This window comes from Rhinatrema bivittatum, chromosome 1 (assembly GCF_901001135.1).
Source record: "Rhinatrema bivittatum chromosome 1, aRhiBiv1.1, whole genome shotgun sequence".
Lineage (NCBI taxonomy): Eukaryota > Metazoa > Chordata > Amphibia > Gymnophiona > Rhinatrematidae > Rhinatrema > Rhinatrema bivittatum.
In genome coordinates, this window is record NC_042615.1 from 622203496 (window position 1) to 622228807 (window position 25312).

General features: G+C 48.5%; 1 protein-coding gene and 1 long non-coding RNA gene across 10 annotated transcripts in view; both read left to right on the top strand.

Annotated features, from left to right (window-relative positions):
* LOC115073311 overlaps nucleotides 1-16892 on the top strand; it is a 69293-nt gene extending 52401 nt beyond the window's left edge. For 7 of the 9 annotated variants that reach the window (XR_003851983.1, XR_003851984.1, XR_003851981.1 and 4 more), the window contains one exon: nucleotides 6238-6589. This is a non-coding gene — a long non-coding RNA (uncharacterized LOC115073311). Of the gene's footprint in view, nucleotides 1-6237; nucleotides 6590-7684; nucleotides 7708-16854 lie in introns of those variants that run through there. The other 2 variants (XR_003851978.1, XR_003851977.1) reach the window with 2 other exon arrangements.
* A 7-nt stretch (nucleotides 16893-16899) lies between these two features.
* Nucleotides 16900-23356, top strand: LOC115073301. The gene is made up of 2 exons (XM_029571618.1): nucleotides 16900-16954; nucleotides 21798-23356. The coding sequence occupies exons 1-2, from the start codon at nucleotides 16936-16938 to the stop codon at nucleotides 22430-22432; spliced, it is 654 nt and encodes a 217-aa protein (XP_029427478.1). The 5' UTR covers nucleotides 16900-16935; the 3' UTR covers nucleotides 22433-23356.
* The last annotated feature ends 1956 nt before the right edge of the window (nucleotides 23357-25312 follow it).

The following is a 25312-nucleotide window of genomic DNA, read 5'->3' on the forward strand; positions in this document are numbered from 1 at the left end:
TGACCCAAGAGGGAGTCAAAAGAGGCATTCCCTTGAGAAGGTGGGCCGGGGAGAACCACCATTGTAAACTGGCGATGGTAGAGTCGGAGAGGGGGAGGATCTCCTGATACTGCTCGGATATCGGTTTCCAACGGAACAACAATGCTTTCTGCAAAGGACGCATATGAGCAAACGCCCAGGGGACGAGATCGATCGTGGAAGCCATGGTCCCTAGGACTTGGAGGTAATCCCACGCCGTGGGAAGAGGGAGAGAAACAAAATTGTTCAACTGATCTATCAGATTGATTGTCCGCGAGTCTGAAAGAAAACCTTTCCCGATCCGGGTGTTGAAAAGTGTGCCCAAAAATTCCAGTTCTTGTGAGGGGAGAAGAGTGCTTTTGGAGTAATTGATTATCCAACCGAGAGAAGGGCTAAGACCCTGTCTACCGCGAGCGCGCAGAGAGAGACGGACTTGGCCCTTATCAACCAATCGTCCAGGTAAGAATGGACTAAAATCCCTTCTCGGCGGAGAGCTGCTGCAACGCCTACCATAATCTTGGTAAAGGTGCGGGGAGCAGTGGCTAGACCGAACGGGAGAGCCTGAAACTGGAAGTGCTGACCTAGGATCTGAAAACGAAGGAACTTCTGATGTTCCTGGCGAATGGGGATGTGAAACTAAGCCTCCTTCAGATCTAGGGAAGCGAGAAATTCTCCGGGACAAACCGCCGCAATTACCGCCCGCAGGGTTTCCATTTTGAAACGAGGAACCTTGAGGGCCTGATTGACCCTTTTGAGATCCAGAATGGGACGGAAAGAATCATCCTTTTTGGGAACAACGAAGTAAATTGAATATTGGCCGGCGCCCCTTTCGTGAACCGGAAGGATTGCCCCTAATTCCTGAAGATTCAACAAGGTGTGGCAGGCCGCTTGGAAGGGCCGCAAGGGGAAATGATGTAGCGATCCGGCAGTTGTCTGGCAAATTCTAAAGCATAGCCGTGCTCTATCACATTGAGGACCCAGAGGGCGGAAGTGATTTTGGCCCATTCCCCGAGAAACGGAGAAAAATGCTCACCTAAGTTTAGTGCGGAGGAAAGGACCGGCCGATTCTCATTGGCGAGCTGACTTAGAGGTGGTGGACTGCTGACGGCCATCTCTGAAACCTCGACGGCCACGAAAGGAATGGGGCCAAGACTGTGACCTGTATACCCCTCCCCTGGGGAGGGATCCACAGGTTCTGTTAACATAACGGCGATTCCCCCTGAAGCGAGAACGAGACGGGAAAAAAGACTTTGACTGTTTGGAACGCTCCTCTGGCAGCTTATGTACCTTGTTTTCCCCCAAGGACTGAATAAGCTGTTCCAGGTCCTCACCAAAAAGCAACTTGCCCTTTAAAAGGAAGATTGCCCAACCGAGCCTTAGAAGAAGCATCAGCAGACCAATTGCGCAACCAGAGAAGAGGTCTGGCAGATACCGCTGAAACCATAGCTTTAGCTTGGACCCGAAGCAAATTATAAAGTGCATCTGCACCATAGGCTATAGCACCCTCCAAACGTTCAGCTTGCTCAGCCTCTGCAGACGGGAGGTCCTGGGTGCTGAGTAACTGCTGCATCCACCTAAGGCTTGCCCGCTGCATGAGACTACTGCAAATTGTCGCCCGGACCCCAAGAGCTAAGACTTCAAAAATGCGTTTTAAATAAAATTCAAGTTTACGGTCCTGTACATCCCATAAGGCTGTAGAACCCACTACCGCGATGGTAGTGCGCTTTGTCACAGCGGTGACAGAAGAATCTACCTTAGGAATTTTTAACATGTCCAGGCAGTCCTCAGGGAGCGGGTACAATTTATCCATAGCCCTTCCAACGCGAAGTCTCTGGGGACTCCCATTCCCTGAGGAGGAGCAGGCAGTGCATAGGATGAAAAGGAAAACTGGGCGGTAAAGCCCTGAGTCCCGCCAGGACCGGGTCCGCATTTGGTGTCATCGCCGCCGCCACAGAGTCATCTGGGGGGGCATCAATTCCCAATTCCTGCAAAACAAAGGGAATAAGAGGCTCCAGCTCCTCCCACCAAAATAAATGCAGGACCCTGGGATCATCGCCCTCTAAGGGGGGGGGGGGGGGCAGTAGAATCATCATCATCCCATGCATTAAAAGGGTCCAAAGGAGGCTGGGGAGGAGGGTCCACTGGGGGAGGGGGAGCTCCCGGGACTAAACGAACCCTAATAGGGCCCTGAGGGTCCTGGACGACGTCAGGGGAAGGCACCGGTAAATTAGGAGGGTTAGGGAGGAAAAAATGGGGGCTACCCCCCCCCCCCCTCCCCCTCTGTAAACTGGCCAGGTAAGAATCATGCATTAATAACACAAATTCTGAGGAAAAATGAGGCTGGACGGAATTACTCACTGGGGAGGGGGGCCCGAGCCCCCCCCCCCCCCCGAGAGCGAATTGGGCTCAAATCAGGGGGGGGGGGGGAAATCGGATCCCCAGCCCTTGGAGAAGCAGGAAGAGTTTCTTCTGAAAATCCCAAAATGGCCGCCGGAGACGCGCGGTCCCGGGACGGGAACAGCTTTGAAATTCGTCGGGGAGCCCTTCCCCGAGGTCGAAAAGGTGGCAGTTCAATGGAGGAGCCCTCACCCCCTGAAATGCACCGGGAGCAAACCCCTTCTCGGGAGAGCCGGGAGGCCGACTCTCCACAGGCTAAACAGCAAGATGGCTGAGGCATCGAGCAGGAAAGCAGCCGTTTAGGTAATTAAGAACAGCTGAGCAGGGAGCCCCTGAGGAGCTGAGTGGGAGATTGAACCCCGCTCCTTCCTCACACAATAAACTGCTGCCGTTTATATTGGTTAAATAAAATTACCGTATTTTTCGCTCCATAAGACGCACCTGACCATAAGACGCACCTAGGATTCAGAGGGGGAAAATTTAAAAAAAAAAAAATTGTGCTAAACCGGCTCTGCGTCTGGGCGTCTTATGGAGCAAATTAGGGGAGTGCATAGCTTTTTTTTTTCTCCCCATTTTGTTTTCGGGTCTGGGGAGGGCCATTTCGGTCCACTCCCCAGATCAGAAAACGTTTCTTTCTCTGGGAACCCCCAAACCCACCCCCCAAGACCTGCCGAATTAATTTCCTGTAACCCCCCACCCTCCTGACCCCCCCAAGACCTGCCAAACGTCCCTGGTGGTCCAGCGGGGGTCCAGGAGCGGTCCGGGAACGATCTCCTGGGCGTGAGCCGTCGGCTGCCAGTAAACAAAATGGCGCCGACGGCCCTATGCCCTCACTATGTCACTGAGACCGACCAATAGCAGCGGTCGGTCTCAGTGACATAGTGTGGGCATAGGGCCGTCGGCTGCCAGTAAACAAAATGGTGCCGACGGCCCTATGCCCTCACTATGTCACTGAGACCGACCAATAGCAGCGGTTGGTCTCAGTGACATAGTGAAGGGCATAGGGCCGTCGGCGCCATTTTGTTTACTGGCAGCAGACGGCCCACACCCAGGAGATCATTCCCGGACCCCCGCTGGACCACCAGGGACGTTTGTCAGGTCTTGGGGGAGTCGGGGGGGGGGGGGGGGGGGGGATTTGTTAGGTTTTTTTTTTATATTCGCTCCATAAGACGCACATACATTTTCCCCCCACCTTTGGGGGAAAAAAAGTGCGTCTTATGGAGCGAAAAATACGGTATATATTCTGTGAAAGTGAGTTGTTTTTTTTTTGGTTTTTTTTTTTAAATAAAGAAATTCACAGAAGCAGGGGCATGAGAGTCATCCCTGAAGGCTCAACTGAGGTATGTGCAAGGCAGCAGTAAAAGTGGGGAGAGGGACTGGCACCACCAGTATCACCCACACTAGGTCACCGGGAAGGGAACCTAGGCTGACAGAAAATCAAGGGGCACAGCCCCCCTAGGAACCCCAAGAGCGAGGGAGACAAAACTTTCTGCCCTGACAAAGTTAGTCAGAGAAAACTGACAAAAAGAAATTCTCTTTATTTTATTTTTTTTAAATTAATAAGAGGAAAACTGAAATTGTACTTGCGTGAACTTGCCCCAAAGAAAGAAGAAGAAAAGAACAACCGAGGGCAAGTGAAAACAGGGAACCAAAGGGTGAGCTGTTCCAACTGCTGGAGACAGACGAATACTGAGGGTTCCTGGGTGGGTTCTGTCCTTATATGGGCATGCCTCAGAATTCTGCTGGAACGGGGGCTTAACCCATGGTCTGGACTGATCCGGGTACGTAAAGGGAAAAGAGGGATATGATTTTATAAATTTCAATCATGACGGGGTGGAGTGGGTAAATAGGGAATGGCTGTTTTTACTCTTTCAGACAATGCTAAGACTAAGGGCTACAATTAAAAACTGGCAGAGAGAAAATTGCAGGAATCTGTTGCCAGAGGACACAGTCAAGGCAACTAACATACGGATCGATACTGTAAAACCGCGGGAGAGCGGACGAACGCCCGCTCTCCCGGCGCACGCACCGACCCTTCGCCGGTGCGAGCGATCCAGTATTCAAATGAGGTGACGCGGTGCAAACGAGGAAAAGGAGGCGCTAGGGACACTAGCGCGTCCCTAGTGCCTCCTTTTTGTCAGGAGCGGCGGCTGTCAGCGGGTTTGACAGCCGACGCTCAATTTTGCCGGCGTCGGTTCTCGAGCCCGCTGACAGCCAAGGGCTCGGAAAGCGGACGCCGGCAAAATTGAGCGTCCGGTTTTCGGCCCGACAGCCGCGGGCCGAATTCAAATTTATTTATTTATTTTTTTTACTTTTGGGGACCTCCGACTTAATATCGCTATGATATTAAGTCGGAGGGTGCACAGAAAAGCAGTTTTTACTGCTTTTCTGTGCACTTTCCTGGCGCCGGAAGAAATTAGCGCCGACCTTTGGGTCGGCGCTAATTTCTTAGAGTAAAATGTGCGGCTTGGCTGCACATTTTACTTACTGTATCCCGCGCGCATACCTAATAGGGCCATCAACATGCATTTGCATGTTGAGGGCGCTATTAGGTGCCGCGGGTGGGCCGCGTGTTTTCCTCCCCTTACTGAATAAGGGGTAAGGGAAAACACGCGTCCAGAGCAGGCTGACAGTGCGCTCCGACGGAGCACACTTTACTGTATCGACCTGTTAGTGGGGTTCAAAAGAGGGTTGGACAAGTTCCTGAAGGAAAAGTCCATAAGCAGTGGCCTTGGGAAAGCCAACGCTTATCCGTGAGCATGAGATACAAGAAATAGATCAACTGTACTTGCCCTGTACTTGTGTCCTGGACTGGTCACTATCTGAGACAGGATGCCGGACTGACCTAGTATGGCACTTATTTTCTTAAGCATAATTGACCTCAAACACCCTTGACATGTTTTGTCAGAGATCTTGTATCTCTTGAAACTGCCAGGTCTTCTTCACTGAAATCAGACAAAAAGTGAAGAACCTTAAAAGCTCCAGTAAAGAAGTGTTTGCAGATGCACAGGACCTTTGGAGAGGCTTCACATAACTTATGTACCACAGGCACTATGTACACAACAGGAATAGTTCTAAAAATTTTTTTTTTTAATAAAAAGACCTTTTAGCTGACATAGGGCCTTTTAAAATCTGAATGCTTGAATTTGAGAATCTAAAATAACAGGTGCGATGAATAAAGCAGATTTTACATGGGTTGAAATGGTGGATGAATGGCTAAATGCAGTGTTTAAGCTGGTTTTCTGATGTTTGAAAGTATCCACTCGCAGCTGGAAATGGTTGTAAAGAAGGGAGGAACAGGATGACAATTTGCATGCTGGATTTATTGCAGCACCACAATTTTTTTTAACTTAGTTACCCAGCTCTGATTGTGTGTACACAATTGAAAGTACAGAAAGCACTTCAGAATTCTTGACTGATCCATTGTGTCTGGTGGTAATCCATTACTGGAGCCTTTTATTCTTCACTGTAATCTGTTTTTCGCTGACTATCTAATGCCTTTTGAGACAGCTTGTATTCCAGCTGAAACATGTGGTGAAGGTTTGTTTGTTTTTAGCTCATGTATGCCTCTTTAAATAATTTCATGCATTGATCCTTACTATGTTTGTATGGACACTTTAATCGTTTTTTCTTGTGTCTTTCTGATATAACCTGTACACATGTGTAACGGTTATATGCTGACTGTTGCAATCTAGCAAAATTTGTTTTAGTTTGATCATTTTTGTTTTTGGTAATTCAGATAGCAGAACTAATAGACTGATGTGAATGAACTGTTACTGAATCAACTAAGTTCTCTGTAACTTAATATTTTTTTCTTTGCAGGAACTTTCATCTATAGTCTTTTGAGTAAGAGATCGCCTTCAGTCATGACATCTTCATGTCTGCCTACTTTTTACTCTGCATCAATTTTTCAAAGGGAAATCATGTGAGAATCCCAAGAGAAGCTGGCTAAGAATGTACCAGAAATTCCTTGGACGCGAAGGGGGAGTGCTGTGATCAGATTTGCACTTAGGACCCCATTACAGCTCTTCATTCTGTGAAACAATGTTACTGGACTTCTTTTGGCACAGGCTAGTTAAAGTATACCTTGATTAGGTAATGTTTTATAGAATCATTTTTATTTGCAAGTTGTATTTTTTTTTTAAAATAAACTACAACCATTGTTAGTCCTTTATCTTTATTTATAAATTGTCTATATCCTAGGCAATGTACAAAAAGTCTGAAAAAGGCCTAAAACATGCATCATAAAATCAAATATAGAAACAACTATAATAAAACAAAACAACTAAATAAAACAGAAATCACTTAATATAACAGTAAAATCAGATGTACATAAAACATTAAAACCATAGGCAAGAACTTCAACCATAAAATCAATGGTAAAATATATTTTGGAGAATAACAGCCATGAATCATAAAAGGATGCTTTAAAAAAAAAAAAACTCAACATGTTTTTAAAAGACTTTAAGCCATCTGCCTGTCTTAGTTCAATAGGAAATGAGTTCCAGAGAATAGGTGCAGCTACCAAAAAGGCACAGTCTCTGGTGTTGCAAAGTCTAGCTTACTGAGGTGATGGAACATCTAATGTTCCTTGTTGAGATGATCTCAACCATCTACTGGGACAGTAAAGGCTTAGGAGGGCAATAGCGCAAGGGGAAGTAGACACTGAAATTAACATATAAGTAATCAGTGCAACCTTATACTTAATGCACTCAGAGATCAGAAGCCAGTGCAGTTCAAACAAAGTAGGGGAAATGTGCTCTCACTTTGTACCAGTAATCAATTGTGCTGAGACATTAATAACTGCAATGGTTGTAGAGACAGCAGTTAAACGTAACATTTCCTAGCGTGTAGCAGATGGACTCAGGACCAATGGGTATAGTGTACTCCTGATAGCAGATGGGAGACCAAGTCACATTTCAAGCTGACGTCAGCCTACAGATACCCGTGCAGGAAGCTTAGCTCTTCAGTATTTCTCCATCTCCTAAGCAGATAGGGACACTACACACACTTGCACAGTGTTAGAAAATTCCAAACCAAAGAAGAAAGAATTCCCTGTACGTACCTGGATCAGTCCAGACAGTGGGTTATATCCCCCGACCGGCAGATGGAGTCAGAACAGAGTTTGAGAGTGTCAGCATATAGAGTAGTGCACCCTCTGCTGGAGCTCAGTATTCTTCTGACTCCAGCAGATGTGAGCAGGGGGATCCACTAGCTCCCCCAGATTGACAGGGTTTCTTCATTTTTGGTTATTTCTTTTTCTCCACAGTATTTCCCTGTCTTATGTGTCTCTTCATTTTGGATCCTTAAAATTAAAAAAAAAGAAAGACTTCAATTTTTGAGGAGGCGTGTGTCTGTGGCTCGGCCTTCTCTATTCTGTACTCCTTTCCTCTTCCGTTGGGGTAAGTGGAAGTTTTTTTGAGTTTCTTTCTCCACAGGTTTGCTTCTTTTTGGTGGTGCCTGTGGATGCCGGTGGTTCCGGCCGCTCCACGCGTCGTTTGTGGGTCCCGCGATTCGCAAGCTCCGCCCGCCGGTGTGTGCTCAACTGAAACGGGGGTTTTCCCCCGCAGTTCCTGGACCCCTTCGGCGGGTTGTTAGGGCCATTTCAGGCCCCCCCGCGGCACTAGCTCGTTTTTGGCCCCCCCCCCTGAGGCTTTTTTTCCCGGTGCTGACATGCCGTGGTCCTCGAGGTGTGAGGCCTGCGGCGAACCGGGGAATCAATTTCTGAGGGAGGGGCTTTGTGAGCGGTGCTTCCCCAACGGGGAAGGCACCCTGCAGTCCTCCGGTGTGATTTCGGACCTGCCTCCTCCTCAGCCCGGGTGGCGCGGGCCGGCCACGACGCCGCCTTTGGCGGGAACGGTGGCCATTTTAGGGGGACAGCGTGAGATGGACTCGCTCCCAGATGCAGACAGGATTGGTTGCACTGGCTCTCAACAGGCTTTGCCCCCGGCGGGGGGTTTGCCCGACCGGGGCTCCCAGGACGGTCCCCCCCCCAGGGATTCCAATCAGCTCCCCGTTTTTCTCACCTGATTTTATTCTGGCAATGCACATGGCTTATTTACAGGGTATGGGAGCGCAGGCGCCGAATCCCCTGGGGGCCCCTCCCCCCAAGGTTCCTAAACTTGCTGTTGGTCTCACCGCCTCGCCCGTTACGCCTGGATCCCTGCCGGGTCCCTCTCCCGTGCCACCCTGGCGTACCACGGGGGCGGCTTCGCCGGTGAGAGACGACTCCCCGGAACCCCCGGAGGCGCATCCGGATGGACATACGGAGGGGGACGACCCTCGAGCCCTACGGATTTTTCAAAAAGAAGAGCTGGATGAACTCATCCACCATATTATTCAGGAGCTGGACCTCGACCCACCTCCAGATCCGCCGATCCCTGTGGCTCCTGCCGTTGCCACCTCTTCTCGCAAAGGGGATCCAGTACTTGCCGCCCTCCGTCCTAGGGCAAGGGCTTTCCCTATCCATGAGTCCTTCCTACAGCTTCTCACCAGGGAGTGGGACACTCCCGAGGCGTCCTTGAAGGTCACACGCGCCATGGAAAAGCTATACCCGCTCCCTGAGGATTTTTTGGATCTTATCAAGGTGCCCAAGGTGGATTCAGCGGTGTCGGCAGTGACCAAGAGGACGACCATCCCGGTCACGGGTGGAACGGCCCTGCGGGATACGCAGGACCGTAAACTAGAAACCTTCCTCAAGAGGGTCTTCGAAGTCTCCGCCCTAGGTATGTGGGCCGTGATGTGCAGTTCGCTCGCGCAAAGGGCCAGTTTACTCTGGGTACAGCAGCTTCTCACCTCTCAGGAGTTGCCCCCCGAAGAGGCCGCCCAGGTGGACCGTCTGGAATCTGCCATAGCATACGGGGCGGACGCCTTGTATGGTCTCTTTCGCATAATGGCGCGGTCCATGGTTTCGGTTGTAGCAGCCCGACGGCTCTTGTGGCTTCGCAACTGGGCGGCGGATGCTTCCTCCAAGTCGAGCCTTGGCTCCCTCCCCTTTCGGGGGAAGTTTTTATTTGGAGAGGACCTGGATCAGATCATCAAGTCACTGGGGGAAAATTCGGTGCATCGGCTGCCGGAGGATAGACAGCGTTCCTGCAGGTCATTTTCTTCCGGTAGCACCAGGGCACAGCGACGTTATAGGTCTTACCGGCAGTCCGGTTCCCGGACACAGCCGACAAGATCCCAGCCTTGGTCTCGTTCCTTTCGTGGGCGGAGGCCCGCGAGAGAGGGTCCAGGGCAGGGAAATCCACCCACAAAGTCCTCCCAATGATGCCAAAGGAGCCCACTTCTCACCTCCCCGGATCGGAGGCCGCCTCATGGACTTCTACGAGGAGTGGGCAGTTATCTCCACGGACCAGTGGGTGCTGGACACCATAAGAGACGGTTACGCCTTGGAGTTTGTCCGCCCCCCGAGGGACCGGTTCATCTTCTCCCCCTGCGGTTCGGATCTCAAGAGGATAGCGGTTCAACAAACACTAGACCGACTGCAGGAAATAGGGGCCATCGTTCCCGTCCCCTTCGACTAGGTGGGCTTGGGTCACTATTCCATTTACTTCATTGTTCCCAAAAAGGATGGTTCCTTTCGGCCCATCCTGGACTTGAAGGAGGTAAACAAGGCCCTCAGGGTCAGCCGGTTCCGCATGGAGACTCTTCGATCAGTGATTGCCGCAGTGCACAAGGGAGAATTCCTCGCTTCACTGGATCTCTTGGAAGCATACTTGCACATTCCCATCCTGCCGGCTCACCGGCGGTATCTTCGCTTCAAGATTCTTGGTCAACACTTTCAGTTCAAGGCGCTTCCCTTCGGTTTGGCGACCGCACCTCGGACCTTCACAAAGATCATGGTAGTGGTGGCGGCGGCCCTCCGCAAGGTGGGTATCCTAGTACATCCGTACCTAGACGACTGGCTGATTCGAGCAAAGGCCTTCTCACATGGTCAGACCTCAGTGGCCAGAGTAGTACAATTCCTACTCTCTCTGGGCTGGGTGGTGAACCTTCCAAAGAGTTCCCTTGTGCCCTCGCAACACCTGGATTTCTTAGGAGCGAGCTTCGATACCCGGCGGGGTATGGTGTTCCTGCGCCAGGACAAGGCGCAAGCCCTGAGGGAGCACGTGTCTCGGTTTTCGGCTTTGGAAGAACCAACCGCCTGGAATTATCTGCAGCTCCTGGGAGTAATGGCCTCCACCATCGACATGGTACCCTGGGCGTTTGCACACCTGCGTCCACTGCAGGCGTCCCTGCTATCCCGTTGGAAACCAGTCTCCCAGGAGTATCAGGTGATCCTGCCGCTTCCACCATTAGCCAGGAAAAGCCTGGATTGGTGGCTTGTCCCCTCACATCTGGCTCGGGGAGTCTCGCTCGAGGTTCCCAATTGGGTGGTGGTGACCACCGATGCCAGCCTCGCGGGATGGGGCGCCGTCTGCGAAAGAAGCGCCACGCAGGGGACTTGGACGCCAGAGGAGGCAAAGTGGCCGATCAATCGCCTGGAAACGAGTGCCGTGCGTTTCGCTCTCCAGCGTTTTCTTCCCCTGGTGCGACACAGAGAGGTGAGGATCCTCTCGGACAACGCCACCACGGTGGCCTACATCAATCGTCAAGGGGGGACAAGAAGCAAGCATGTCTCCCTCGAGTCAACTCCCCTGATGGAGTGGGCGGAGAGCAATCTCGCCCGGATAGCAGCCTCCCACATCGCCGGGGTGGACAACGTTCAGGCGGACTTCCTGAGTCGTCAACACCTAGACCCCGGCGAGTGGGCTCTCTCCGAGGCAATGCATCTCATCGTCCGTCGTTGGGGGACTCCACGCCTCGATCTAATGGCGACCTTTCTCAACGCCAAGGCTCCACGCTTCTTCAGCCGCAGAAGAGAGCGCGGCGCGGAGGGGGTGGATGCCCTCGCCCTTCTGTGGCCATCGGATCAACTGCTCTATGTGTTTCCTCCTTGGCCTCTGGTCGGCAAGGTTCTCCGCAGGTTGGAACATCATCGAGGGACTGTAATTCTCGTCGCCCCGGAATGGCCCCGTCGGCCATGGTTCGCAGATCTACTTCAGATGACGGTGGACGGCCCACTTCGCCTGTCCCATCTTCCTCATCTTCTGCGTCGGGGGCCGTTATTTTTCGAGCAGGCAGAACTCTTCTGTTTTGCGGCCTGGCTTTTGAACGGCGCCGTCTCCGCCACAGAGGCTACCCGGAGACAGTGATCTCAACGATGCTTCGTTCCCGCAAGCCTTCGACCTCCGTCGCTTACGTTCGAATTTGGAAGGTCTTCGAAGCCTGGTGCTCCGACCGCGGGGTCCAAACCATGGAGGCGACTGTCCCGCTGATCCTTCATTTCCTACAGGATGGTCTGGATAAGGGTCTCGCCTATAATTCGCTCCGGGTTCAGGTGGCGGCCTTGAATGTCTTGGTACAGAAGGACTGCTCTCTACCCCTTCAGCCGGATATCGCACGTTTTCTGAAGGGTGCCAAACACCTACGGCCACCGGTCAGGGATCCTTTCCCTTCTTGGAGCCTCAACTTGGTGCTGCGAACGCTGTCGGGCCCTCCTTTTGAACCCCTGAGGGGGTCCTCCCTCAAGGTCCTGACCCTCAAGACGGTTTTCCTGGTAGCCATCTCTTCTGCTCGCCGGATCTCAGAGCTCCAAGCCTTGTCCTGCCGGGACCCTTATCTCCGTTTCTCCGACTCCGGGGTTTCCCTTCGTACGGTGCCATCCTTCCTACCAAAGGTGCTCTCGGCCTTCCATGTCAATCAAATGGTGGAGCTTCCAGCGTTCGCTTCAGAGGTCTCTCCGGCTCCTGGACATCAAGCGTGTGCTGCTCCGTTACCTGGAGGTTACCAATGACTTCCGGGTATCCGATCATTTGTTTGTCCTCTGGTCAGGACCGAGGAGAGGTTCTCAGGCATCCAAGATGACTATTGCGTGCTGGATAAAGGACGCCATCTCATCGGCTTACATTGCGGCGGGGCGGGTGCCGCCTCGCAGCGTGTCGGCTCATTCCACGCGATCCCAAGCGGCGTCCTGGGCGGAATCTCGCTCCGTTTCCTCCCAGGAAATCTGCCGTGCGGCGACGTGGAAGTCGTTGCACACTTTTTCCAGACATTACAGACTACACCTGGCGCCTCAGTGCACGGGTTCTTTTGGCGATCAAGTTCTCCGAGCAGGTCTCTCAGGACCCCACCCGGTTTAGGGAAGCTTGGGTACATCCCACTGTCTGGACTGATCCAGGTACGTACAGGGAAAAGAAAATTATTCCTTACCTGCTAATTTTCGTTCCTGTAGTTCCATGGATCAGTCCAGACGCCCGCCACTAGGGGTTTCATTAGGTCCTGCTCGGATTCTTCCAGGTAACTTTCATTCTGTTTGTCTCTGATTATTGTTACTGTTCACAGCTCCTCACAAGTTGACTGTTGGTCCCGTTGACCGTTTGTTTACTTATATCTTTCTCTGTTCCTTTTTGGGGACGGATCTGGATCCAAAATGTTGTGTTTTTCTTTTGGGCTTTGCTATACGTAATACTGAGCTCCAGCAGAGGGTGCACTACTCTATATGCTTATGCTGACACTCTCAAACTCTGTTCTGACTCCTTCTGCTGGTCGGGGGATATAACCCACTCTCGGACTGATCCATGGTACTACAGGAACGAAAATTAGCAGGTAAGGAATAATTTTCTTATCTTACCTCTACAAGATGAGCCCCGCTCTCCTGTGGTGATACCCAAGGATCCCTCCCCCAGTTGAGAATTCCTGAGGTGATTTCCGAGATCCCTCGGAGGTAAGCCTCAGTCCGGTAGCTGGCTCCCGGCGTGGACTTAGCCCCTTGGATGGCTGGCATCCGTGGTGAGTAGGATCCAGGTTGGGGAGGATAGTCTTGTTCCCTGGCTCAGATGGCCTTCTTGTAGCCACCATCGTAGTTGAGCCCAAACTCTGTCCGGGAGCTGAAGCCGCACGGTGTAGTTCTGGGACAGTGGATTCCATCGTGATAGTAATGAGCGTTGTAGGGGGTCTCATGTGAACCCGTGCCCATGGGACTACTTCCAGTGTGGATGCCATGAGGCCGAGAACTTGTAGGTAATCCCATGCTGTGGGGCGAAGTTCGCTCAATAGGGTTCGTAACTGGGTCATCAGTTTTGATCTCCTTGTTGGTGTCAGGATGACCTTGTCTTGTTTGGTGTCGAACCGGACTCCCAAGTATTCTAGAGAATAACTTGTCCAAAGTTATCTCGACCCATCTTTGGTAAAATAGAGCCAGTCTGCCCCCTATGGCTTCTTCCTTTGGATGGGTCGGCTGATTTTCATTGTGGGGTGTGGCTGGGGCCTGGGCCCGAGCTGGCTCTCCTTTTATTGTGCTTGTTCCGAAAGGACTGGCTTTGGCCTGCAAGGCGGGCCGCTTGATATGAGCTTCTATATGGGTTGAAGCGCTGTGATCCTCTGCCTCTGCCTCTGGAGGTCCGGGGGAAGGATCGCTGGTTTCTCTTATTCCTGTCCTCCGGTAGCCGCAGCAGTGGGGACTCGCCCCACTTGTTGGCTAGTTTCTCTAGTTCGCTTTCGAACAGGAGTGTTCTCTTGAAAGGCATCCTTGTGAGTCTCGTTTTGGAGGATGTGTTGGCAGACCAGTTTCAGAGCCAGATTTCTCTTCTGGCTGCCACAGCGGATGAGACTCTTCTAGCTGCTGTGTGTACCAGATCCAAAGTGGCGTCCATGAGGAATGATACAGCTGGTTCCAGGGCTTTCCCCAGGAGTGTTGTTCCTGGTCTGTACTAAGCAGGCGCGTGTCACTTCGGCACAGCAGGCTGCAATGTGTAAAGACATAGTGGAGACATCAAAGGACTGTTTGAGGATAGATTCCAGACATCTGTCTTGAGCATCCTTGAGTGCTGCTCCTCCCTCCACCGGGATAGTAGTGCGCTTCGAGACCGCATAGACCATGGCATCCACTTTCGGACATGCCAGGAGATCTTTGGCGGCAGGGTCCAGAGGGTACATGGCTGCCAGAGCCCGGCCCCCTTTGAACATGTTTCTGGGGCATCCCATTCCAGGTCAATTAGTTGCTGGATGGCTTGTAATAGTGGGAAATGGCGGGAGGTCTGACGAAATCCCTCCAAAAGTGGGTTCGTCTTAGATTCCCCTGAGGCACTTGTGCCTGGGATGGCAAGCTCTTTTAAGCTGTATGTGACCAGGTCTGGAAACTCGTCCTTGGTGAAGAAGCATCTCATGGTTCGATGGGGTTCTATCCCCGGAGGGAGTTCCCCTTCCTCCAGGGGTTCTGACTCCTCATCTGAGATGTCTGTGTCGCCGAAGGTGGGGCTTCTGGGCGGTGGGATCCCTTCCCTGGACATAGAGGGTCCTGGCATGTTGAGGTTCTCTGGTAGGGCCTGTGACCGCATTACAGGAGGCCCCGGTTGTATGTGGACGAAGGTAAGCAGACCTTTGAAGAATTCCACCCAGGAGATAGAGGCTGGGTCTAGACTAGGGGGCGCCGTGTCCCTGGGGAGCCCTGTTTGAGGGGGGGTCCCGCTGTGTGATGCTAGGTCCGGCGTACCGCTCAAGAGGCTGGGTTCCAGTACCGGCTGGGGAGGTCCATGAGTTGGGTCCCCTAAGGCCTCTTCGCATTGTATACACAGGGCCATGGCCGCCTTATGCTGTGCAGCTCTAATGTGGCATGCTGGGCAAAGGCCCTGAGCTTTGAGCTTATTTTCAGGTGGTGCCATGGCTTGTGCACGTACAATACAGTTGTGCACTCCGGTGTGCGTCGAAGTTGTGCAATTAGGTTTGGTGCGCGCATGCAGAGCGATGTGCGCGCTGTTGTGTGCACGGGTCGAAATTATGCGCCTGGCACAGTGAGCGAATGGCTATGCGCTTTGCTTGTGCGTCCGGTACTTGTGCATGCGGTTTGCCTCTGTGCGCACGGATCAAGACGGTAGACAGAGCGGCGAAGAGGGCCAAAATGGTGACGGCTACCATGCGGACAATATGGTGACCACCTTGGAGGGTCTCCACATGGGAGGACCCTCGGATCTGACTGGGGTCTAGCCCTGCTAGGGCAGATCAACCCGGCGGCACTTGTCCTGGCTGGCGACCTGTGCGTCTCCTCGAGCTTTGGAGACCGGAGACTTTTAAATAGATTTCTACCTTACCTTGTCTCAGCGCTTCCCGGTTTCGTTTCGGGCGGTCTCCGGCTGCAGGGGGAGAGGGAAAATACCTTCACCACCGCGCTCAAGGTTGCACCCGCTGCCTCTCAGCCTCACCCGATGTTGGGGGCTAGGTCCCCACCGAGGGTCGGCCACCGGACCGAGGCTTCCCTCCGAGGGATCGCGGAAATCACCTCGGGAATCTTGACTGAGGGAGGGACCCAACGGGTGTCACCGCAGGAGAGCGGGGCTCATCTGTAGAGGTAAGATTTCTTCTTAATTTGGATTTCTTTGGTAAAATTTACTCTAACGCTGTGCTAGCATGCATAGAGTCCCTAACTGCTATGGAGACGGAAAATACTGAAGAGCTGCACTTCCTGCAGGGGTATATGCACTAGGACTGACGTCAGATTGAAATCTGATCCGTCTCCAACTTCTATCAGGAGTACACTATACCCATTGGTCCTGAGTCCATCTGCTACACGCTAGGAAAGTGATGTTCAGGAAATGGGTAAAATATACAGAATAAAAGGAAGGCACTGAATTAGACAGGACATGGTGTGGAGAGAGTGTTAATAGCATTATAGAACAGCCTATTGCCAACTGAGATAAGTTACCTTCATAGATAGTTGTAGTGAATCATGAAGCCATTGTCTCTGTTCAGACCTAAGGTGATGGTGCTAAGAGTTTTGAAAAATATATTTAATAAATTATTTATTTTTTAATAAAAAGTGTTATTTAACAAATTATAATAAGTTCAATACCACAATATGACATGCAAATACAAGACCAAACAAAACATACATTATATAGATGCACAAATAGAAAACACAAAACAAACAAACCCCCCCCCACACACAGCATTGTTGTCCCTGAAATAGCTGACCAATAGGTTCCCTACTTACAGGCCGATACAGTAAAGTGCGGCCGCGATTACCCCATTTCTAACCTGCTTTGTACCCGCAATTTGGACGCGTAAGTCCAACCCGCAATTCACTATCCCTTTTAACCCATCCTTAACGCTTCTTTAAATCAAAGGGTAACCCTTTCCGCCCGCGGCATGTAAATGATATGTAAACGCTCCAATTAGCTATTCCCCCCCCCATTCAGTAACGTGCGCCCCGACTATCGCCTTTTTAACCTGCAGTTTAGCCGCATGTTTAACCTGCTAAATTACCGCCTACCCTTACCTTTCGCCGCCGGCTGCCCCCGGGAGGCAGGGGAGCCGCGGTGCACGCCTCTGGAGGAGGGCAGAGAGGACTGTAAGAAAAAGTAAGTTAACTTTTGTTACACTTTATTCCCAATACTTTAATAGCATGTCGAGTCACTTTTCGCCCTGCGCCTTGCTTCGGGAGGAGGGGAGAGAGGACTGGGGTTGTCCTGGAGACCGGCACCCATGGACGCAGCCAGGGCAGGTGAGCGGGGGCTGGGGGATGGGATTAGTCGTGATCTGAAGAGGGGCTTTCCCGGTGTGTTGGATTTTAGGTTTTTAGGTTTTTTTAGATTTTCTTTTGCTTAAAGTTGGGATCCACTTCCTGGTACCTGTCATTTCTCCCCCTGCCACAAGCCTTCAAATGGTGCAGAAGACCCCCAGTGCAAGGACCATTATGTTAAAGCAGGCTTACAATGACTTTTTTCCCAAAACAAAAAAATAGTATTCGGAAATTAAATTTCTAGAATAGTGTGATCTTTGTGACATTTTAGTTTGTTATAATAAATACTGATACATTCTCAGTTGCATGAACCATAAAGAAAACTCATACATCAAACTTTACATGATACTGGGGAGAGTGTCGTAAGAAGCAAAGGATTATAAAAATAAATGCACCATCAACTAAATATTACACATAGGAATCAAATTTGCTTCACGTGTTGCTAAGAACAGAAGAGGGGAATTGTACAGACATCATCTTATATTATGGCACAATTGTGTGTGTTCATCAAATGCTTTATCTTTTCTAAAACTATACCCCTCAAAAAAACTAGGAAACAAAAGTTTTACAAGCAAAAAACTTGATTTAATGTCCTTATTTTCTGCAGTCTATGTATAGTTTGTGCTCCTCTGTGTACTCCATTTCTTGCATCGCTAAGGGCAGAAGCTCCCCATCAGGCACAGCATTAATTTGAAATGTGCTCACAAGATGTTTGCCTGCGCTATACTTCATTACACAAAAGCCTGAAGCGGAAAACCTTGGCATCTGTTTTATTGATTTGTATATTATGTGCTCTCCTGTTTTCAGTTGTGGGGGCCAGGGATTCAGTAAACCTGTGTCTTCAGTTCCTGAGTATGTCATTGTCTCTGCGGTGTAGCCCAGGGCTTTGTTCATATCCCAGCACACCCAGCCCGCAGTTTACTTCACTGGGACACAACCTCACCTTTCCTCTTCCCATACCCCTGGCATCATTACCTTCTCTTCCCTCCCCCACCACTGATGCTAGCACCCTCGCTGCCCTTTCCCTGGCAGTATAGCTCAAGGCATTTCTCCATTCCCTCCTCTTCACCCTGTCCCAGTCATTCCCCCCCCCCCCCCCCCCCCCAAATATCCCGCACAGGGCTGGATTTCAAATTACAGCACCCATAGGCAGAGGAATCAGGGCAGGGGGGATTTTTCCCTGGAAATCAGAGAGCGGTGTGATTGCAGGAGACGGGGGAAAGAAAGAGGGCTGAGGATAGATGGCGAGTGTGGGAGAGAGAGAGCAGGGATAGGAAAAGGGAGAAATGATCAGGGATCAGGGGCAGAGAGAGTCAGGGAGGGTTGGAGAGGAGATTCCAAGATCGAGGGAGAAGAGGGGAGGGGGGGTGTTACAGGTGTCCTTCCTTTGGCTCCAGTTCTGCTCTTCTTTGCATCCTCACCTCCATCTAACATCCTCTGTCAACCCTCTGCAACATCCCACAACCCACATATCTTCACTCACACACCCCTCCCCAGGGGCAGCGGAATACCTTTTGGTTGGGGTGGCCAAATAAACCAATCTCCCCCCGCACACCACCAGATGCCCTACTTGCTGATGCCATGTGGGATAAAAAAATCGCTAAGATCATGGACCTGGTGACCCACCCAGTTCTGCTGCCTATGCCCTCCCCTCCACCCACCACCAACCAATTCCCTCTCACTTCCCCCCTCCCCTCAGCTGATCCCTCTCCTGTATTTCAAAATATACCTTATTTAATCAAAACATACAAAAAAGGGTACAAGAGCAAACCATTTATTTCTCTGTTTTATAAAGCAGGAAGGGTAATCCTCCTGCTTTTGCAGCGATCCAGCTGTAATCGTGTGCCCAATGGGTTTAGGTGGCAGGGTCTTAACCTTTCTCTTTCCCCATCCTGTACGATTTTTCAAATTCAGCCAAAAGGCCAAAAAGGGACCATTAGCTCATCTTTCAGATCCTACACTTGGATCTTAGCCCAAAAGAAGCATAAAGATAGTTAGAATCAATATCACATATAGCCAGATAACAAAAAACCTAACCGGTTCTGTTTGAATATAGGTGGGTAGGTTTTTAATTATTCGGCCTCGTGTGGCTGGATAATTTGCTACTTAACCGGATATCTTGAAAGATATTGAGCTACGTGTATTCTTGTCATTATCAAACCAAAGAAAGATTCAGAAGGCCAATCCCCTCCCAAAGCTTAATGCAAAGCCCCTCAGGCCGTACTCTCCTCCTCCCAGCCACACAAAACTTTGTAAAGACTTAGGAAGAGGCTGGCCCTGGACCCAATTTTCTATTAAACAGGATCAGGCTGTCTCCATCCCTGCCCCCCACAAGGAATCATAGGAGTGCCTACCACCCACCTCTCCGACCCTTCCCAATCTCCCCCCAATACCTTTTATATCTGGGAGTGATGGACCCGTTGCCTCGCTCCCAGCATCTCCAGCACTGCTCTGACAGAGGCAGTGCTGGAAGTGCAAGCTTACATTCAAGTTTATGCTTCCAGTGCTGCCTCTGTCAGAGTAATGCTGGAGAAGCGGGGCAGAGGGTTCCCTCGCTCCTGGCTTGGATCTAAAAGGCATGGGGGAGGGATGGGGTGGTAGGCGCCACTGATTCCTTGTGAGTGAGTGGGTGGGGACAGGGAGGGAGGCAGGCTGATCCTGTTTAATAGAAAATCGGGACCAGGGCCGGCCTACAATACCAGCCCCATCCTAAGTCTTTACAAAGGTTTGTGTGTGTCGAGCGGGTGGGGGCGGCGCGGAGGAGATATGGCCTGAGGTCCTTTATATTAAGATTTGAGAGGGGAGGGAGGGGATTGACCCCTTGAATCTTCCTTTGGGTTGATAATGACATCAATACCCGAAGACTGGAAGGTGGCCAATGTAACCTTGATATTTAAAAAGGGCTCCAGGGATGAGCGGGAGACTACAGACTAGTGAGCCTGAATTCAGTGCTGGGAAAAATGTGGAAACTATTCTAAAGAATAAAACCACAGAACATATAGCCATGGTTTAATGGGACACAGCCAGCATGGACTGACCTAAGGGAAGTCTTACCTCACAAATTTACTACATTTTTATGAAGGGGTGAATAAGGTTGATGTAGTGTATTTGGATTTTTAGAAGGCATTTGACAAAGTCCTTCATGAGAGACTCCTAAGAAAAGTTAAAAGCTAAGGGATAAAAGGCAATGTCCTTTTGTGGACTACAAACTGGTTAAAAGATAGGAAATAGAGTAGAATTAAATGGTCAGTTTTCTCGATTTAGCAAAGTAAACAGTGGAGTGCCTCAAGGTTCTGCAGTGGGATTGGTACTTTTTAATATATTTATAAATGAAAAGGGAATGAGTGAGGTGATCACATTTGCAAATGACACAAAATTTAGAGTTGTTAAATTATGGGCTGGATTTTCAAAAGGTTATGCGCGTAAATCCGGAGGATTTACAAGCATAACCGGCCTTACGCGCACCAGACCTATTGAAAAAGGCCTGGCGGTGTGCATAAAGCCCCGGGACTCGTGTAAGTCCCGGGGCTTTACAAAAGGGGTGGGGTGTGGGCAGGGCCAGAGGCCTGCAACACAGTGGCCACTGCCGCTGTGTCGAGGGATCGCGTGCCAGCAGCCTGCCAGCTGGCGCAAAAGGTAGGATAAAACTTTTGGGGGGGTTACAGTAGGGCTGGGGGGGGGACGGTCAGGCTAGGGGGATGGGAATGGAGGAAGGCAGCGCGGTTCGGCACGTGCAAGGTGCACAATTGTGCACCCCCTCGCGAGCGCCGACCCCGGATTTTATAACAAGCTAAGGGATAAAAGGCAATGTCCTTTTGTGGACTACAAACTGGTTAAAAGATAGGAAATAGAGAGTAGAATTAAATGGTCAGTTTTCTCGATTTAGCAAAGTAAACAGTGTAAACAGTGGAGTGCCTCATGTTATAAAATCGGGCGTAATTGTGAGCATGTTACAAAATTTACCCCAATATGTAGATTGTGATAAATTGCAGGAGGACCTTGCGAGACTGGAAGACTGGGTATCCAAATTGCAGATGAAATTTAATGTGGAAAAGAGCAAGATGATGTATATAGGGAAAAATAACCCATGCTGTAGTTACAAGATGTTAGGTTCATATTAGGTGTTACCACCCAGGAAAAAGATCTAGGCGTCATAGTGGATAATACATTGAAATCGTTGGCTCAGTGTGCTGCGGTAGTCAAACAAACAGAATGTTAGGAATTATTAGGAAAGGAATGGAGAATAAAACAAAAAATGTCATATTACCTCTGTTTTGCCCTATGGTGAGACCACATCTTGAGTACTGTGTGCAATTCTGGTCACTGCATCTCAATAAAGGTATAGTTGTACTAGAAAAGATAGAGAGAAGGGTGACCAAAATTATAAAGGGGATGGAATGGCTCCACTATGAGAAAAGGCTAAAGAGCTTAGGGCTGTTCAACTTTGAGAAGAAATGGCTGAGTGTGTGTGTGTGTGTGTGTGTGTGTGGTGGGGGGGGGGCTATGACAGAGATCTATAAAATCATGAGAGGACTAGAATGGATAAATGTGAATCGGTTATTTACTTCTTCAGATAATATGAGAACTAGGGGGCACTCCATGAAGTTAACAAGTAGCACATTTAAAACTAACGGAGAAAATTATTTTTCACTCAATGTATATTTAAGCTCTGAAATTCATTGCCAGATGGTGTGGTAAAGGAAGTTAGTGTAGCTAGGTTTTAAAAAAGGTTTGAGGGGGGGAAGTTTGTCCAAGATGGTGGACTAACCCGGTCGCGCTGAGCGTCTCTCTTTTTCCTTGAGAAATTTTCTCTCTCTTTAAGCAGTTATGCCGCACTCGGGACGAAAGCGACGGGCTCGGGAGAGGCTGGTTCTAGAAACCTCACCAGCAAGTCCAGAATCCGGCCCGATGGACGCTCATGTCGTTTATGGAGTTGCTTACCCGGGAGAAAAGCAGTTGCTGGAGAGGAGTCATGAAGGCAACGAAACACCGGAGTCTCTCCTTGACTCTATAATATCGCTGTCCCCGGATCAAAGAACACCTCCAGAGAATCCTGCAGTATCAAGAACATCTACACTGGCTACCCACCCGTTGCTGTCCGATGATGTCAATGACAGAGGAGGAGCTATCAGAGTAACATTGAGGGAGACCGCAGTGGAAGCTGTCGAGTACAGCGTTTCTGGAGAGATTTCAACGGGAGGTTTTCTTCAGTTTCAAGCTGAACAGAGAACCACGATACCGGAGATTTTCAATTTGGGAATGAAAATGACATTGATGGTAAGACCCCAGGTCTTTACCTTGGAAACTATATGGGAAACCCTGGTTATTCTGAACGATAATGTTACTTCACAGTTGAACCCATTAATTAAGAAGATGGTGGATATTGAAAGTCAAATCAATGTTTGCAAGATGAGAATATTACAAGGGACAGGGTTGTGGATTCTGCTAGACAGGATATAAAAAATATGTCTGAACAACACATAGCTTTGATAAAGAAAAATCAGTTGATTAATAAAAGAAATGAAAACTTAGAGAATCAGATAAGAGGAAAGAACTTAAGAATGATTAATTTTCCTAAAGTGCCGTTAATATCTGCTAAGGAGATGTGGAATAGATATGCTCTAGAGGTTTTGAAGATCCCCCAACAAACACTTCTACCTCTATCGAAGGTTTATTATACACCTTAATTTAAGGCAAATTTAAAGGAGGGACAGGACTTTCAATCTTTAACACCACTGAATGTCTCAGAAATATTGGAATCTTCAGATATAGCAGAAGCCCAACCCGCTACGTTAATTGTTTCCTTTGTACTTGATTCGGATAAAGAATGCGTACTAAAATTGTACTTTAGGAATCGCAAGGAAAAATGTCTTCATTTAAATGTTCAGATATTTCCAGATGTGATCAGAAATATCCAAAAGAGAAGGAAGCAGTTCCTGATAATGAGACCCAAATTGTTACAAATGGGAGCCTCTTAATGTTAAGGTTCCCATGTAAATGCTTTATTAAGTATCATGATGTTGAATATATATTTTTCTATCCCTCTCAGCTTACAAAATGTATTTCTGATAGAACTGTTTCTGATAATATATTAGAATAGGCTTGATACTGTATCACCTCATTAAGTTAAAATGTTCTTTACAAATGGATGTAACAACTCTATAAACTAGGTTAGTCGTAAATTTTCTTATTTCTTTCCTATATTAGAAAGCCTTCTAGGTGTGTAAGATAACCCCTCTGGAGGACTTTGACTACATCGGCATTATATTAAATCTTGGTGTGTTTTCTTCTTTTTAGTTGTATTAATGCTGTTGTTTAATTTCCATTTTTCAAGATTGTATACTTGATTGTATAAAGGTAAAACTGCAATAAATAAAAAATGATATTAAAAAAAAAAAAAAGGGTTTGGACAAGTTCCTGGAGGAGAAGTCCATAAACTGCTATTAAGCAAATTGACTTAGGAAATAGCCACTGCTTATTACCGACATTAGTAGCAAGGGACTTATTTAATGTCTGGATATTTGCCACTTTTGTCAGGTACTTGCATCCTTGATTGGCCACTGTTGGAAACAGGATGCGAGACATGATTGGACCCTCAATCTGACCCAGTGTAGCAACTTCTTATGTTCTTATTGTGTGAGGACTGTTGTAAATATTATTTATTGTACATCACTTTGATTTCATGAGGAGGGGTGTAGAGAAAGAAAGGAGAGGAGATGTAGCGAGGACCTGCAGAGGGAAGGCGCTTGTAGGTGAGTATGAGGAGCTTGAACTGGATGCGGGAACAGATAGAGAGCCAATGTAGTGACTTAAGAAGAGGGACTATATGAGCATAGTAACTTTGTTGAAAGATAAATGGAGCAGCTGAATTCTTGGACAGATTGTAGAGGAGAGCTGGGAAAAGCACCAGTATTATCATAATAGCTCAACTAGCACTAGCACGGACTTTTAGATCTTAGTTTCTTAACTTACTACCCTCTTACGCCTTCTTTCCAGCTGTTTAAGCTTCCAAGTTTTGCAGTCCTTGTTAAATGTAACTTTGTTTCTCCTGATTATAATAAGTTGTTTATGTTTTACTGTTTACGTCCCTGTTCGATGTAAACCGACCTGATAAGGTATTTAACTTTGAAGGTCGGTATAGAAAAATGCTAAATAAATAAATAAATAAACCTGCGAGGAGCAGGTTGCAGTAGTCTAAGCAGTGGCTGATGAGAAAGTGGATAAGGGTTATGGGTAGTGTGTTCGGAAAGGAAAGAATAGATTTTGGGGTTTTTTTAGACAGACCTTCATTTTCAGTTTTTATTTGATTTTTTTCTGAGAATTTATCAGTATTTATTATAACAAACTAAAATGGAAGAAAAAACTGGAAAAAATGATTTTTTCTCCACTGATTTTCTACTGTTTTTGTTCGTTACAATAAATACTGATAAATTCCAGAAAAAATAAAATAAAAGCTGAAAACTAAGGTCCTAGAGATTGAAACATTTTAGTGTATTGTGTTTAGGATGGAACTTTTTTTAATTTGCTTCTTTTTCTCTATTCGGTAAAAATGGAAGGTGGATGTTATCACTGGCTCTGCCCTGCTAAATAAGAAGAGGACTACAAATTTAACTGCTTTACTAAGAAAAGGGGAACTGCACTTTACCAATGAGAGAGAACTGCCATCTTACCCTGAATAAACTCTTCATAACAATATGGCCAACTCTGGTCCTCGAGAAACACTCTCACAGGTTCTACTCACACACTGATCAGTAGAACTGAACACTCACATTTCCTGTATCACTTTCCTTCCCAATATCAAATATCAAAAGAACACAGACCCAACCAAACAATTATTATGGGAAATAGTATCAGGAACTGTTATGTTCTCTCAAATGTAATCTACAGGCTCTCCCGCTGTACCGACAATGGCAATGGCGAGTCCGCCATTTCTTTGGGTTGTTATGTGAGCCGTTCAGGCCGATTTTGGAGATTTTTGGTTTTCCCCTGAAGAAGGCACAATGGTGCCGAAACATTGCCAATGTCGGTACAGTGGGACAGCATTTGAGCACATGAATAACATTGTGGGATATATAAGCAGAATACTTGCAGATACATGAAGCTGACGTATAATGAATTTTAATGACTTGAAAAAGAGCAATGTAATAATTTTTTGATCGGTTTAGTAAATAAAATGTAGGTGGTATTAATACAAAGGATAAAAAAGTTAAATTTATATAGGTGATATTGTATGCCTAAAACTAATAGGATTCAAGTAAAGGGATTTAAAAGAATGGGAAAAAGTATAAGAGGTTGAATAAGGCGCTCATTCATATGATACTGGTTGTAGCCCAGTGCGGG